Source organism: Loxodonta africana, chromosome 23 (assembly GCF_030014295.1).
Source record: "Loxodonta africana isolate mLoxAfr1 chromosome 23, mLoxAfr1.hap2, whole genome shotgun sequence".
Classification (NCBI taxonomy): domain Eukaryota; kingdom Metazoa; phylum Chordata; class Mammalia; order Proboscidea; family Elephantidae; genus Loxodonta; species Loxodonta africana.
This window is the reverse complement of record NC_087364.1, coordinates 33,215,178-33,231,810: the sequence shown is the minus strand read 5'-3', so window position 1 is coordinate 33,231,810 and position 16,633 is coordinate 33,215,178. Positions and strand designations below refer to the sequence as shown.

The 16,633-nt window shown below is 38.3% G+C and overlaps 1 protein-coding gene across 18 annotated transcripts in view; it reads left to right on the top strand.

Annotated features, from left to right (window-relative positions):
- The window catches only part of CENPJ (centromere protein J), a 90,942-nt gene that overhangs the window by 37,624 nt on the left and 36,685 nt on the right, over positions 1-16,633 (top strand). For 16 of the 18 annotated variants that reach the window (XR_010319124.1, XM_064275418.1, XM_064275417.1 and 13 more), the window contains one exon: positions 12,029-12,194. Coding sequence is in view for 17 of the 18 variants with exons in the window: in XM_064275418.1 (XP_064131488.1) it covers positions 12,029-12,194 (166 nt within the window). In the remaining variant the exon portion in view is untranslated. Of the gene's footprint in view, positions 1-301; positions 435-12,028; positions 12,195-16,633 lie in introns of all 18 variants that reach the window. The other 2 variants (XM_064275410.1, XM_064275422.1) reach the window with 1 other exon arrangement.

The following is a 16,633-nucleotide window of genomic DNA, read 5'->3' as shown; positions in this document are numbered from 1 at the left end:
ATATATATTGGTCTTTTTAAAAAAATTTATTTGAATGAAGTTTTTTTTATATATAATATTAACTCATCAGATTCATAATCTTTTACAGTTGAAAAAGTTAATTCTTTCTTAAATTTAGACTGATTTCCTCTGGAACTTAGGCCAATTAAAATTTTTTTTCTTGTTTTATTTGAAGCATGGTTTCTTTTCCATTTTAATGGCACAGATGTTTACCATATTCTTGGTTCTTAGTGTTAATCGCTAATGTGTTTGCTACCAGAAGGCCTTTTGTGAAGCACAATATTTATGGCCTGTTTTATAGATAACAGTGCTCGGTCCCAGATTTTGAGAGAGAAAGTTATTGAATTGGAAACAGAAATAGAAAAATTCAAAGATGAGAACACGTCTTTAGCTAAACTTCGCAATGAAAGAGAAAGTGCTTTGGAAAAACTCAGGTAAGTTTGCATCTGTAAGTCAGAAAAAAGTATATAGTGATGCAATTGAAAATATTTCTCATTAATCCAAGAAATATAAATGAAAAGAAGGTGGCACAACCAAAAGGTCAGCAGTTCAAATCCACGAGCCATGCCTTGGAAACTCTGTGGGATAGTTCTGCTCTGCCCTCTAAAGTCACACTGAGTCAGAATCAGCTTGATGGCAATGGATTAATGGGTTGATTTTTTTTTTTTTAAATGACCCAGTGTGGTCAAAGACATATTAAAAGGGGAATTCTCTTAGTGGTAAGGTTGTAAATTGTAACTTGAAAAGCAATTTGGAACCATGAATTCAAGTGCTATAAATCAAGTACTGTCTCGGCCAGCAATATGGTAAATGTGGTATTCCACTCTGTGTCATGCCCTAACTTGATCTTATTGGGTAACAAAACCTGAACTGGACTTATATGAGCCTATTTATATAGTTCTCCTCTCCCTCCACTTATTGTGAATAGTCACATATTTTGTTGCAGAAATACTAATGCTTTTGATTTCAGATTGTTGCCCTGGACCTTGCTGGGGATATTTTATAGTATGTAGTATACACACTTTTTTTCTTTCTTTATTTTAAATTGAGCATAAATTTATGTAACATTCAGATTTAGTGCATTTGCAACATACTGCAACTGCCACCTCTCTCTAGCTTCAAAACTTTATCATTATCCTGGAAAACACCCTATATCCATTAAGTGATCACCCCATATCCATTCAGTAATCCCTTAATATCCATTAAGCAATCATCTATAAGTAATCTCCCCCCATCTCCTGGCAACAGAAAATCTGATTTCAGTCTCTGTGGATTTACCAATTCTGGATATTTCATGTACACCTTCTCCTCACTTATAGACTATGTTGTTATCTGAAATTTCACATTTACTTTGATAGTAAAAAATCTGTTTTGTGCATTAACGGCACATGTTTGGCAGTAAAACATTGAGGTGGGAGGAAGTGTAACACTGGCTTTGATGGTTAAGGTTATGTGTCAGGTTGGCTGGGCCATGATTCTCAGTGGTTTGGCAGTTACGTAATGTCATTTGGCAGTTATGTAAGGTGTAATTTGGCAATTATGAAATGATGTCATCCTCCATTTTGTGATCTGATATGGTCATCCCCATTTTCACATAACAACATGGCGTTTGGAACTTAACCATGTTGATAAGTTAGGAGAGGGAGTAACAGGAGTTATGTAATATGTAACCTTTTGTATCTGGCTCTTTTTACTTAGACTAATATCCTCAAGATTTATTCAAGTTGTAGGAGGTATTGGTACTTCATTCCTTTTTTTGGCTGAATAATATTTCATTTTTGTATATGCTGGAGCCCTGGTGGCGTGGTCATTAATGAAAAGGTTGGCAGTTTGAATCCACCAGCTGCTCCTTGGGAATTCTGTGGGGCAGTTCTACTCTGTCTGTAGGTTTGCTATGAGTTGGAATCTACAGCAATGGGTTTTGATTTTTTTACAGGTATGTATATGCCACAATTTGTTTATCCATTCATATGTTGATGGACATTTGGGTTATTTCTCCCTTTTTGGTTATTGTGTTTAAGTTTTTGAACAACCGCCAAAGGGTTATCCACAGTGATTATACTGGTTTACATTTCCACCAGCTGTGGATGAGGAATCCAGTTTTTCCACATCCTTGCAAACCTGTTCTTTTCATTTTTTTTTTATCGTAGCCTTCTTAGTGGAGATGAAATGGTTTTGATTTGCTTTCCCTTTATGTTTAGTAGAATTCAACAATGAAGCCATCTGACCCTGTGTATTTCTTTTTTTGGTAGTATTTTGATTACTGATTCAATCTCTTGACTTGTTATATGCTGAAATTTTGTATTTCTTCTTGAGTCAGTCTACTAGTTTGTGAATCTAGGGGTTTGTCCATTTCATCTAGGTTATCTAATTTTTTGGCATACAGTTCATAGTATTCTCTTATAATCCTTTTAAACCTGTAATTATGGTAGTAATGGCCCCACTTCCTTTTCTGATTTTAGTAATTTGAGTCTTGTCTCTTTGTTTAGCTAAAGGTTTGTCTATATTGTTGATCTTTTCATAGAACCAGCTTTTGGTTTTGTTGATTTTCTCTTATTTTTATGTTCTATATTTTGTTTTTTTTCCTGCTCTAGTCTTTATTTTTTCCTTTTCTTTGCTGGTTTTGGGTTTGGTTTGCTCTTATGGTTCCTGTTCCTTAAGGTGCAAAGTTAGGTCATTGATTTGAGATATTTCTTCTTTTATAATGTAGGCATTCACAGCTAAAAATTTCTCTTGAATAAACTGAACGCTTTGAAGGCCAGAGTAGCAGGGGCAGGTTTGGGGACCATGGTTTCAGGGGACATCTAGGGTCAATTGGTATAATAAAAACTATTAAAACATTCTGCATCCCATTTTGGAGAGTGGTGTTTGGGGTCTGAAATGCTAGCAAGCGGCCACGTAAGATGCATCAACTGGTCTCAACCCACCTGGAGCAAAGGAGAATGAAGAACACCAAAGACACAAGGAAAGTATGAGCCCAAAGTCAGAATGGGCCACGTAAACCAAGACTACATCAGTTTGAGACCAGAAGAACTAGTTGTTACCCCGCTACAACTGATGACTGCCATGACAGGGAGCACAACAGAGAATCTCTGAAGGAGCAGGAGAGCAGTGGGATGCAGACCCCAAATTCTCATAAAAAGACCAGACTTAATGGTCTGACTGAGACCAGAGGGGCCCTGGCGGTCATGGTCCCCAGACCTTCTGTTAGCCCAAGACAGGAACCATTCTCGAAGCCAATTCTTCCAACAGGGATTGGACTGGACTACAAGACAGAAAATGATGCTCCTGTCTGGAGGGGAGATGTGAGGGCTGAGGGGGACAGAATCTGGCTGAATGGACACAGAAACACAGGGTGGAGAGAAGCAGTGTGCTGTCTCATTAGGGGAAGAGCAACTGGGAGTATATGGCAACGTGTATATGAGGTTTTGTAGGAGAGACTGACTTTGATTTGTAAACTTTCACTTAAAGCACAATAAAAATTAACAAAAATGAACTGTACAAAATGAAAACAAAACTTAAAGATTTGGAAAACTCTTTTGTATGAATTAAGGACAAATATCCTAAAATTTTCATCAAGGACATGGCTGCACAATCCTTTGTTAAAGAGATTAAGTCTGTGATTGATGGAGCTAACTACCATTGCAGAATACCCATCAGCTTAGACTAAAGGGGACAGAGAAAGAACAAAAGGAGAGGATGCTATCTGCCTCTTGGAATTCTATAGGCAGGTAACAGGCCAAAGGAGCAACATCTGCTGTCCTCCAAGAAAAGAAAAGGACCATCCCTGGAGCAGCTCAAAGATCAGCAGAATTGTTGGAAACAGCACAGGAGGCAGAGGGTCCTTGGTCTCAAAGAGTGGGGCCACAGCATCTGGGGTATCAAAAGGTAGAGTCATAGCCTCCTAGATTTCAGAGAGTCAGAACTTCACCTTGGTTCTGGAGTGTGGGGCTGCCATTCAGTTTGGCCAACAGGACAGGGCTGCTGTCCAAAGCTGAGGAGGTGGAGCAGCCATGCCCAAGGGGCAGAAGAAAAAGGGGCCTGCTGGGGCAGAGGAGTTGGGGTCACCACTCAGATGGACTAGACTGGGTCTGCCCCAGTGGGCCTGGAAGGTCGAGCTGAAGCTCAGGGTTGAGGGGCCTCCACCCAGAATACAGAGAGCATGGCCAACACACAGAGTCTGGAGGGCAAGGCCATTGCCTAGGTGGTCTTAGAGGACAGATGATTATTTTCAAGCCTTGAGAGGTAAATTGTTCTGCTGTGTTTTAGAATTGTTTGGTTCCTGTCCCTCCAACCATCCTTCCAATTTCTTCCATTTGTAATGGGAATTTATACTTTGTGCCTGTTCCACCTTTGTATTTTGGAAGCAAATAACCTGTATTCTAGATTTCACAGGTTCTCAGATGAAGAGGAATTTTGCTCCAGGATGGAATACACCTAATGTCTCACTCATATTTAATTTAGATAATTCATAAGATGAGATTTTAGACTTGGAGTTGATTTAATACTTATTGGGATGACCTGGGGTGAATGGATTTGGTACGTGGCAAGGACATGAATCCTGGGGGGGCCAAAAAAAATGTTTAAAATCCTAACCTCCATGCTTGTGGTTATAATGCCATTTGGGAATGATTTCTTTGTTATGTTAATAAGACAGGATTAGTGTAGGGTGTGTCTTAAATCAGTCTCTTAAGATATAAAACAGGTTATACAAGTAAGCTAAAGAGGCTCAAAGAGAGAAGAAACCTCCCTTTAGAGCTGGCACCCTGTATTTGGACTTGGCCTCCTAAACTGTTAGAAAATAAATTTCTGTTTGTTAAAGGCACTCATTAGTGGTGTTTCTGTTATAAGCAGCACTAGATAACTAAGACACTGCCCTGATGCCTCAGTGTTTATCACCAACCAGAAAGCTCAGTGGAACTTCAGTGTCCAGAATTTTTATTAGGGTTCATTACGTAGGAACGATTAACTCATTGCCCATGTGCTTAAATGCAGTCTCCAGCTGCCCTCCCCAGAAATTGGGTAGATATCTCCAAGTGGGTCTTCTGAGTCCCACATCCTGAGCCACTTCATTAGCATAACAAAGACATTCCAACCACTCAGGAAATTCCAAAGATTTGAAGGTTACCTTCCAGGATTTGAGGACAAAGACCAAATTCTTTGGGTCTTAAAGTAATTCTTCATCCTATAATCCTTAAGACAGTTAGTTTGAAGTCTTTGTCTAATAAGTTCAGTCTGAGTTTTCTTAGGGATGGTTTCTCAGTTTCTTTTTTTCTGTGAGTGGGCTGTACTTTTCTGTTTCTTTGTGTTTAATTTTTTGTTAAAAACTGAACATTTTGTATATTGTAATGTGGTAACTCTGAACATCAGATTCTCCCCCTCCCAGGGATTGGTGTTGCTACTTGTTGAGGGCAACAGTGGTTCGTTTATCTTTAGTGACTTACAAACTTTTTTTTTTTTAGAGATTATATTCCTTGCCATGTGTAGTCGCTGAAGTCTGTGTTGCATTATCTCTGCAGTCAGCCAGGCACCTGACAGATTTCCTTTAATGCTTAGATCTAAGGGGGTGGGGGGGAAGGTGTTCTGTCTCTTTAAATTCTTTTGATAGCTGCCAGACAGGAACTGCTTCAGATTGAGGGGTTTGATATAATGTCCAGTCTCTGTTCTTATCTCAGTGAACCTCCAGCCAGATAAAAACACGTAACTCTTAAACTCCTAAAGGTTGACTATTTGGAGTTTATTGTATTAACTTTACCCTTCCCTGATTCTCCAGTTTTATATGATTGTCTTGGGGTCTTACCTGTGTGCTGGGCCACGACTACTTTGCAATAAACTAAATGAGTTTATGCACAACAGAAAAAATAAACCACGGCCCTTGAGTTTTGGGGGGCAGGGTCCTTATTGCCCACCCCGACACCAGCAAGCCAGACCAGGAACATGGGCTACCATCCCCACAACTGCCTGCCATGGGGCTAGGGGCTGGGGGATGGTATCTATTATGGAAAATGTTGAAACTCACTGAAACTTCCTAGCCTCTTTCGTCAAGTACTTCCTTGGACACTGCAGGTGTTCAACTAGACTCCAGAATTCTGTAATAGTTGATTCTGGCAGTACCAGCCAGCTTAGTCGTTTTTTTTGGTGGAGGAACCAATTCCAGTAGCTTACTACTCTGCCATCTGCCATGACGTTACTCTCATATTTTCTAAAATCTGAAGAATTAATGAATTCTGAAACATACTTCCGGCCCCAGAAATTTCAGATAAGGGCTTGTAGAGTGGTATCGTTGCTGTTAGGTGTCGTTGAGTCGGTTCTGACTCATAGCAACCCCATGCACAACAGAATGAAACACTGCCCGGTCCTGAGCCATCCTTAAAATTGTTGTTATGCTTGAGCCCGTTCTTCCTCTTCTCCGCTGACCCTGTACTTTGCCAAGCATAATGTCCTTCTCCAGGGACTGATCCCTCCTAACAACTTGTCCAAAGTATGTAAGACAATCTCGCCATCCTTCTAAGGAGCATTCTGGTTGTACTTCTTCTTCCAAGACAGATTTATTCATTCTTCTGGCAGTCCATGGTATATTCAGTATTCTTCGCCAACACCACAATTCGAAGGCATAAATTAATTTTTGGTCTTCCTTATTCGTTCTCCAGCTTTCACATGCATATGATGCGATTGAAAATACCATGGCTTGGGTCAGGCGCACCTTAGTCTTCAAGGTGACATCCTTGCTCTTGAACACTTTAAAGAGGTCCTTTGCAGCAGATTTACCGTTCTTCTTCATATAGTCCAGCTTCTCGGATTATTTGTTCAGCATACAGATTGAATAGGTATGGTGAAAGAATACAACCCTGGCGCTCACCTTTCCGAACTTTAAACCAGTCAGTATCCCCTTGTTCTGTCTGAATAACTGCCTCTTGATCTATGTAAAGGTTCCTCATGAGCACAATTAAGTGTTCTGGAATTCTCATTCTTTGCAATGTTATCCATAATTTGTTATGATCCGCACAGTTGAATGCCTTTGCATAGTCAGTAAAACACAGGTAAACATTCTTCTGGTATTCTCTGCTTTCAGCCAGGATCCATCTGACATCAGCAATGATATCCCTGGTTCCACATCCTCTTCTGAAACTGGCCTGAATTTCTGGCAGTTCCCTGTCGATATACTGCTGCAGCCGTTTTTGAATGATCTTCAGCAAAATTTTGCTTGCGTGTGATATTAATGATACCCTATAATTTCCACATTCGGTTGGATCCCCTTTCTTGGGAATAGGCATAAATATGGATCTCTTCCAGTCAGTTGGCCAGGAAGCCATCTTCCATATTTCATGGCATGGACGAGTGAGCACCTCCAGTGCTGCATCTGTTTGTTGAAACATCTCAATTGATATTCCATCAATTCCTGGAGCCTTGTTTTTCACCAATGCCTTCAGAGCAGCTTGGACTTCTTCCTTCAGTACCATCAGTTCCTGATCATGTGCTACCTTTTGAAATGGTTGAACATCGACTAATTCTTTTTGGTATAATGACTCTGGGTATTCCTTCCATCTTCTTTTGATGCTTCCTGCATCATTTAATATTTTCCCCATAGAATCCTTCACTATTGCAACTCGAGGCTTGAATTTCTTCTTCAGTTCTTTCAGCTTGAGAAACACCAAGTGTGTTCTTCCCTTTTGGTTTTCCATTTCCAGCTCTTTGCTCATGTCATTATAACACTTTGTCTTCTCCAGCCGCCCTTTGAAATCTTCTGTTTAGTTCTTTTACTTCATCAATTCTTCCTTTTGCTTTAGCTGCTCGATGTTCGAGAGCAAGTTTCAGAGTCTCCTCTGACATCCGTCTTGGTCTTTTCTTTCTTTCCTTTCTCTTCAGTGACCTCTTGCTTTCTTCATGTATGATGTCCTCAATGTCGTTCCACAACGGGTCCGGCCTTCGGTCACCAGTGTTCAATGCATCAAATCTATTCTTGAGATGGTCTCTAAATTCAGGTGAGATATACTCAAGGTCATATTTTGGCTCTCGTGGTCTTGCTCTGATTTTCTTCAGTTTCAGCTTGAACTTGCATATGAGGAATTGATGGTCTGTTCCACTGTCAGCCCCTGGCCTCTTTCTGACTGGTGATATTGAGCTTTTCCATTGTCTCTTTCCACAGATGAAGTCAATTTGATTTCTGTGTGTTCCATCTGCCTAGGTCCATGTATATAGTCACCGTGTCTGTTGGTGAAAGAAGATATTTGCAATGAAGAAGTTGTTGGTCTTGCAAAATTCTATCGTTCGATCTCCAGCATTGTTTCTGTCACCAAGGCCATATTTTCCAACTACTGATCCTTCTTCTTTGTTTCTAACTTTCGCATTAAAATTGCCAGTAATTATCAATGCATCTTGATTGCATGTTTGATCAATTTCAGACTGTAGCAACTGATAAAAATCTTCTATTTATCTTTGGCATTAGTGGTTGGTGTATAAATTTGAGTAATAGTATTAACTGGTCTTCCATAAATTTGAATAATAGTATTAACTGGTCTTCCTTGTAGGCATATGGGTATTATCCTATCACTGACAGCATTGTACTTCAGGATAGATCTTGAAATGTTCTTTTTGACGATAAATGCAACACCATTCCTCTTCGAGTTGTCATTCCCAGCATAGTAGACTATATGATTGTCCGATTCAGAATGGCCAATACCAGTCCATTTCAGTTCACTAATGCCTAGGATATCGATGTTTATGCGTTCCATTTAATTTTTTGACGATTTCTAATTTTCCTAGATTCATACTTCATGTGTTCCAGGTTCTGATTATTAATGGATATTGCAGCTGTTTCTTCTCATTTTGAGTTGTGCCACATCAGCAAATGAAGGTCCCGAAAGCTTTACTCCATCCACATCATTAAGGTCGACTCTACTTTGAGGAGGCAGCTCTTCCCCAATCATCTTTTGAGTGCCTTCCAACGTGGGGGGCTCATCTTCCAACACTATATCAGACACTGTTCTGCTGCTATTCATAAGGTTTTCACTGGCTAATACTTTTCAGAAAGAGACTGCTGGGTCTTTTTTCCTAGTCTGTCTGAGTCTGGAAGCTCAGCTGTAACCTGTCGTCCATGGGTGACCCTGCTGGTATCTGAATACCAGTGGCATAGCTTCCAGCATCACAGCAACATGCAAGCCCCCACAGTACAACAAACTGAGAGATACTTTAAAAGGAAGTTCAGTTACTTTTTTAAAAATCAAATCCCAAACAGCAGTTATTTTGTTACTTTTTTAAATAGAAAATCTTTGCTTTTCTGCTGATAATTTGGAAATATATGCTTATTAGAAACCAAAGTGGTATTCAAAAGTGAGACCTTATTCCAAACCCCTTCTCCGCCCAAGATACCTTTTTAAATGTCCTCCTCACTATTTTAAAATGTGTACTTTTTCTCTCTAAAGAACATTTAAATCATAAAATAATAGCTAATATTTATTGAACATTCGTAATTATGCTAGGCTTTATGCAAAACTCAATCTTTGAGTTCAGTGATTGTTTATTCTTCCTATCTTAACATGAAACTGAGATACTGGAAGTTGTCCAAATTCCCCCATCTAGTAAGTGATAGCCACAATTCCAACTCAGGCATTCTACTCTCAAGCTCTGGGTATTATTATATATGTCTTCTTCTTGAATCTACTTTTTCACTTTACTGTGTAATGGACACCTTTATTAAAAACCATTTGTTCTCAAGTTGGTCCTGACTCATGGTGACCCCGTGTGTGTTCGAGTGCAACTGTGCTCCATAGGGTTCTCAAGGGCTGGTTTTTCAGAAGTAGATTGCTAGGATTCTCTTGGGTGCACTCCAAGTTCCAAGCTTTTGGTTAGCATTACACCACCAAGGACTCCTCATTAGTACCCTCTAATCTTTTATAACCTTTAAATGACTCCATTGTATGGGTGCTCCTGTAACTTACTCCATCTTCTGATGGAAATTTAACTTGTTTAGAATTTTTCACTATTATAAATTTTATAAATATTTTATAAATATAAATTATTCTGCAGTAAATATCATATATATGCTACTACTTTTTTTTTTTTGGCTATTAGGATAAATTTCTTAGGAAGAGTTTCCGTTGCATAGCTTAGCCATTGGTGCGTGAGACTTATTCTTGTCCCTTTTCACTATCACCAAAGTTGAGTCTTTAAAATCTTGCCAACCTGATAATGATAGCATTTTTTAGCTTGATAAAATTTGCATTTACTTACTTTTCAGTAATAAAGCTCAGCACTCTTTTTATATTTAGTGGTCATTTGTATTTATTTTTATAAATTTCTTTGTGACCTTTAATCATATTTCTAGTGGGAAGTTTGTTTTATTGATTGTAGGAGTTTTGAAGGATATTAAACCTTTGTCAAATGTGCTATAAGCATTCTTCCCCAGTTTTTGCCTTTGAATATATGATCTTGTGTTATAGAAATTTTGAAATTTAGTCAAGTATGAATATCTTTTTTCTACCTATACTCCTGTAAAGAGAGCTCATCCAATCTCATGGCTTTAAATATCATCTGTGGGCTGATAAGGAAACCCTGGTGGCATAGTGGTTAAGTGCTATAGCTGCTAACCAAAGGGTCGGCAGTTTGAATCTGCCAGGTGCCCCTTGGAAACTATGGGGCAGTTCTACTCTGTCCTCTAGGGTCACTATGAGTCGAAATCGACTCGACGGCACTGGATTTGGTTTTTGGTTATGGGCTGATAAAGCTCCAATTTCAGTCTCTAGCCCACATCTCATATCCTACTCCCTACTCAATCACTCTACTTGGATATTGGTAGGTATTTCAAATTTATCACTTAGAAAAAAATTTATTCCTCATATTTCCTCCCAAACCTATTCTCATTGTCTTCCACATATTAGCAAATAAGTCTCTTCTTCTGTTTGTCGAGGCCAAAAATCTTGGAGTCATCCTTGAACCTTCTCTTTCTCTCACACTCTGCATATAATTCATTAGGAAATACTATCAGCTCTACTTTCAAAAGAGATCTAGAATATGACCACTTTTCACCACACCCACAGCTACCACTCTAGACCCAGTCATCATGTTTTACCTGGTTAATGAAATCACTTTCTTACTGGTCTCTCTCCTTCCTCCTGTGTCTCCCTACGCTCTTAACACAGCACCCAGAGTGAACCTAGGTTATGACAGTCCTGATCAAAATTTTTCTAAGCTTCCTGTCTCAGCAAATACCAAGTTCTCACCAAACCCACTGCCGTTGAGTGAATTCCAACTGATGACAACCCTATAGGGCAGAGTAGAATTGCCCCATAGGGTTTCCAAAGAGTGGCAGGTGGATTTGAACTGCCGACCTTGGGGTTAGCAGTGGAGCTCTTAACCACTGCATCACCAGGGCACCAAGTCTTCAGAGTGGTCTGTAAGACCCTAATTAATCTGGCCCTCTGTTATTTTTTTTGGCATCTTGTTTTACTCTTCTTTCCCTTGTCCCCTCTGTTTTAGCCGCATTGGCCTCTTGACTGTTGTTTGAACACATGAAGCACATTCCCCTCTCAGGGGTTTTGTACTTGGCGTTCCCTCTGTCTGAACTGCTCTTTGTTCAGATGTGGCTTATTCTCTCACTTACTCCAGGTCTTACTTCACATGTTATTATCTCAGCAAGGTAACCCCATCCAAAATGTCACTCTCTCGTCCTGATATTTTCTAACCTACTTCCTTGCTTTATTTTTCTCCTTAACACTTGTAATATGCTGTGTTTTAATGTATTTACCTTGTTTATTGTCTTTCTCATTAAGTGTGAAAAGGTTCATGGGGACAGAGGGAGTTTTATTCACTATGATTTTTCCGTTACCTAGTATAGTGCTTGATTCATAGTAGGTGCTCAGTGAATTTGAATGTGTGAATTGGCTGGTATTTCAGTCATACGTAGTGTAGATTCACCAACAGTAGCAGCTTTTCTTTGTTAGGCTGTCACCTGTTTTCCATTTTGGTACTGCTTGTAGATTATTGTATTGAAATGGTCCTCCTAGACGATAATATGGTTGGGTCATTTTAGGAGAGGAATTTCTGACTTTGAACAACAGAAAGCAAAAGAATTGGCTCGAATAGAAGAGTTTAAAAAGGAGGAAATGAGGAAGCTACAAAAAGAACGCAAAGTTTTTGAAAAGTACACTACAGCTGCGAGATGTTTTCCAGATAAGAAGGAACGTGAAGAAATACAGGTACGCCAATTCTTTATATTTTACTGATGTAAGTTGCTAAAAGTGACAATCTTGTAAGAATCTCATTAGAATGATTTGATGTGTCAGAGAAATTGAATGCCAACCCATTAATCATTCACTCATTCAACAAATAATATGCCGAAGACATTGCATCAGGAACTGCATCTTTCGTAGTCTCATTTTTAAAGAGTAAAACATATCAATTATTTTCTTACTAAAGACTTCCAGTAAAAAAAAAAAAAGGACCGTGATAATGTCGTGGTTGAATTAACAAGGTAGGACTTGAACATTCACCAGTGTAATGTTGTGTTGATCTTTTTGACCCAGTGCACACCAAATATTTTTAATTCTGTTCTTTTTTTTATAATACCTTAAGGCACATACACAAACTAGGTGTTTAATTTTAAAACTTACAACAATAGGCCAAATTGTGATTCCTATTTATTTCAAAGTTAGAAATGGACATCCCCAACCCCAAAACATAGTTCATGGAATATGATAGTTAAAAAAAGAACTAATGCATTTCTAGTTAAAAGTATAAAGCTTCTACAAAAAAGATAAATATATTTGACACTTGCATATGCAAAGATTTCTAAGAGAAGACATAAGGAACTGTGAAAGAAAAAAACATGTATATTGGATGTCATGAAAATGAAAACTTACAGCTTATCAAAACAAAAATTTTATTCATTGCTTATAGCATAAAATACAAACTCATCTTCCACTTTCCATATTTTAAATATTAGTATTTTCGAGTTTCATCCTTTGTCTTCTTTCTCATATAGTACGCCATCCTTGAACAATCTCATCTGCACACCTATGGCTTAAGTTATCGCGTACTACTGTGTTGATTAAAGGCCTTTAATTCTACTTATTTTTGTCAAAAAAAAGTGCCATTATATTTTGGTTAGTGAATTTATTAAATCTAATATATCACACATTTTATTTCAAAAGGTAATATACTCCCATTCAAAATGTACAAAAAGATGTATGGTTAAACCTCTCCACCTAATTTACCCCTCTGGAGGCATCCAGTGTTACCAGTTTCTTGTGTGTTTTAGAGAAATTCTATGTGTTTAAGCAAGTACATATTTGTAGCTTTTTTAATGTTAGCATTCTGGAATTCTATATCTTAAAGAGTGTACTTTATTTTATAGTTGCATAGAATTGCGTTATATGAATGTGCTATAATTAAGCATTTATGTACTTTCTATTCTTCTGTTTTTAAGAATGACATCACCTCTTAGAATCATTCTCCTTTTTCATTTAGCACATGTTTATTGAATACTATGTGCCAGGGTTTCTGGGTGGTGCAGATGGTTATACTTGACCTAAAGGTTGGAGGTTTGAACCTACCCAGCGATGCCATGGAAGAAAAGCCTGGTAATCTGCTTCTGTAAAGATTACAGCCAAGAGAACCCTATAGGGGAGTTCTACTCTATAACACATGGGGTTGCCATGAGTCAGAATCAGCTTGATGGCAGTGGGTTTGGTTTTTTGTACTGTGTGCTGGACACAGCCTGTGAACTGAAAATACAGTAGTGAACAAAACAAATAAATCTTTGCCTTCATATAGCTTACATATTCAAGTATATCTGTAAGATATATGTCCACAAGTATAATTTCTGGGTTAAAAGGTGTGTATGTTGATAGATATTGCCAGGTTATCCTTCTGTATCATATTGTTGTTAAGTGCCATTGAGTCAATTTCGACTAGCAGTGACCTCATGTGACAGAGCAGAACTGCCTCATAGGGTTTTCTAGGCTGTAATCTTTATGGGAACAGGTTGCCAAGTCTTCTTCCTGCAGAGCTGCTGAGTAGGTTTGAACCAAAATTATTAGAGTGTTTGTTCTTTCCCTCAATCCTAACTACCACAGTGTAATCACATTTTTTATTCTTTGCCTGTCTTATAGATAAAAATACTAAAATTGATATTAATCTTTGATTGAATTTCTTTTGAACAATCTGAAGTATAGCTACAAATTTGGCATGAGTTTTTGTGAACACTTCAGATACTTGAAACAGTGATTAAAACATAACCAATTCAGCTATCACAAAGCTTTTGACTCAGTTTAAAACCACAGTCCGTTTTTAAGTACTTTCACAGTGAGTCTGTCATTTCATTTTTCTTGTTTTTAAGTTCCTTAGGATTAGAGCAGTGCTTTACTTTGATACGTTGCTACATTACGAAAATCTTACTAGACCCAAAAGGTGGGGGAGTGGGAGTTTCTCAGATCACCCAAGGTAATAAGATTAAAATCGATTTGTTTTCTTTTTCCCCTCTTTTTCTCTTTCTTATAGCTCAGGACCTAATTGCTTCTTCCAAGGTGATTCAAACCAAAGCATACTGAGCTTTCTTTTTGTAGTTATAGTTTGCTAAGTGAATAACACAGTTTACTTTCTTGCAACCTCATGCTTTTTGCTGAAATAATGTATTTAATGTATTTAAGTCTGTGCTGTCTAGCACGGTAGCCACTCGACATATGTAGGTATTTCAATTTAAATTAATTAAAATAAATAAAAAATTCAGTTTCTCAATCAAAGCCACATTTCTAGTGCTTACGTACCTAGTGGCTACCATATTGAAGAGCACTGATCTAAAGGTTTCACCTACTGGACATAAAGGATTGGGTTGGTGAGTTAGTGTTCCTCTTTAGGACATTATACTGTTTTATCATTTGGGTACTCATTCTTGAACCCTCTTTCTACTTTGTTATTTTATATGGCTTCTGGTATTAAGTACTGAACCCCTTTTCATATCAGGTTATGTGTGACCATGAGTATTTCTTCCTGTTTTTGATATGCTTTCTTCTTCTTCCCATGCTGTTTGACTTATTCATAGTTCCTTGTGTTTGTCCTTCTTACTTCTTCTCCTGTACAAATATATACTTAATAAACAGCTGCTAACCAAAGGGTCGGCAGTTTGAATCCACCAGGTGCTCCTTGGAAACTCTACAGGGCAGTTCTGCTCTGTCCTATAGGGTTGCTATGAGTCGGAACCAACTCGACAGCACTGGGTTCTGGGTAAACAGATGCATACTTAATAGAAAGAATACCTATATTTATTGATGCTCTTCTCTTATTGAAGTCATTAACAGATTAAATAGATGGTGTATGGTTAAGAGCTCAGACTGCTGACCAGAAGGTTGGCAGTTCAAATCCACCAGCTGCTGTTTGGAAATCTTAATGGGGCAGTTCTGCTCAGTCCTATAGGGTCACTATGAGTTGGAATCGACTCGACGGCAACAAGTTTGGTTTTTTTAGTTGCGTATTATTATTTTTTATATTAACTCTTTTTGGGTATTCATTCAATAAATCTATTGAGAACCCTTTATATACTAGAAACTGTTCTAAGCTCTGGGAAAATTGGTGTTAATAAGACATGGAATTTATATCAATCATCGATTGGTAGCCTTTCACAAACTCATGTTACTCTAATTGTCTTGGTTATCTAGTGCAGCTATTAACAGAAACACCACAAGTGGATGGCTTTAATAAACAACTTTATTTTCTAATGGTTTTAGGAGTCTAGACGTCCCAATTCAGGGTGCCGGCTCTATGGGAAGGCTTTTCTTTGCTGGCTCTGGAAGAAGGCTCTTGTCTCTTCAGCTTCTGCTTCCTGATTCCCTGGAAATCTCCATATTTCTTGGCATCTGTCTTACTGCATCTAGGCTTCTTGGTTGCTTGTTTGATCTTTTTTATATCTCAAAAGATACTGACTCAAGATTCACCCTACACTAATCCTGTTAGATAACCCATTTCCAAATGGGATTCTAGCCACAGGCAAAGATGTTAGGAATTACAACACATATTTTGGGGGATATAATTTGATCCATAAATAGCACTAATTAATTGCAAAATTTCCTTTTCAGTGTTCAGGTAGTTCTAACTTTACCAGCGGGAGCCTCTTCAAGTATGCCAGCCTTTTTCCCCTTTTAGCATTGCCCTTGAATTTTTGAAAGTATCCTTGCTTTCTATTATTATTTCAGACTATTTGGGTTTTGGGTTTTCTTTTTTTAAGATTTGTGTGTTACCATTTTAGTATTAATAAGGATATTTCCCTGCATGATAAAAATGTTTAGTTAAAATTTCTTATTTATAAAGTCTTTATACCAGTCTGGTGAGATTGGTTGTAATCTACAATTTTATAAATAGGGAAGCTAATTGTCTTAGTTACGTAGTGCTGCTATAACAGAAATACCACAAGCAAGTGGCTTTAACAAACAAATTTATTTTCCCACAGTCTGTGAGGCCAGAAGTCCAAATTCAGGATGCCAGCTCTTGAGGAAGGCTTTATCTTTCTCTGTCAGCTTTGGGGAAAGGTCCTTGTTATCAATCTTCCCCTGGTCTAGGTGCTTCTTGGCGCAGGGATCCTGGGTCCAAAGGACACACTGTGTTCGTGGCCCTTTTTATGTGGTGGTAGGAGGTCCCCTCTCCT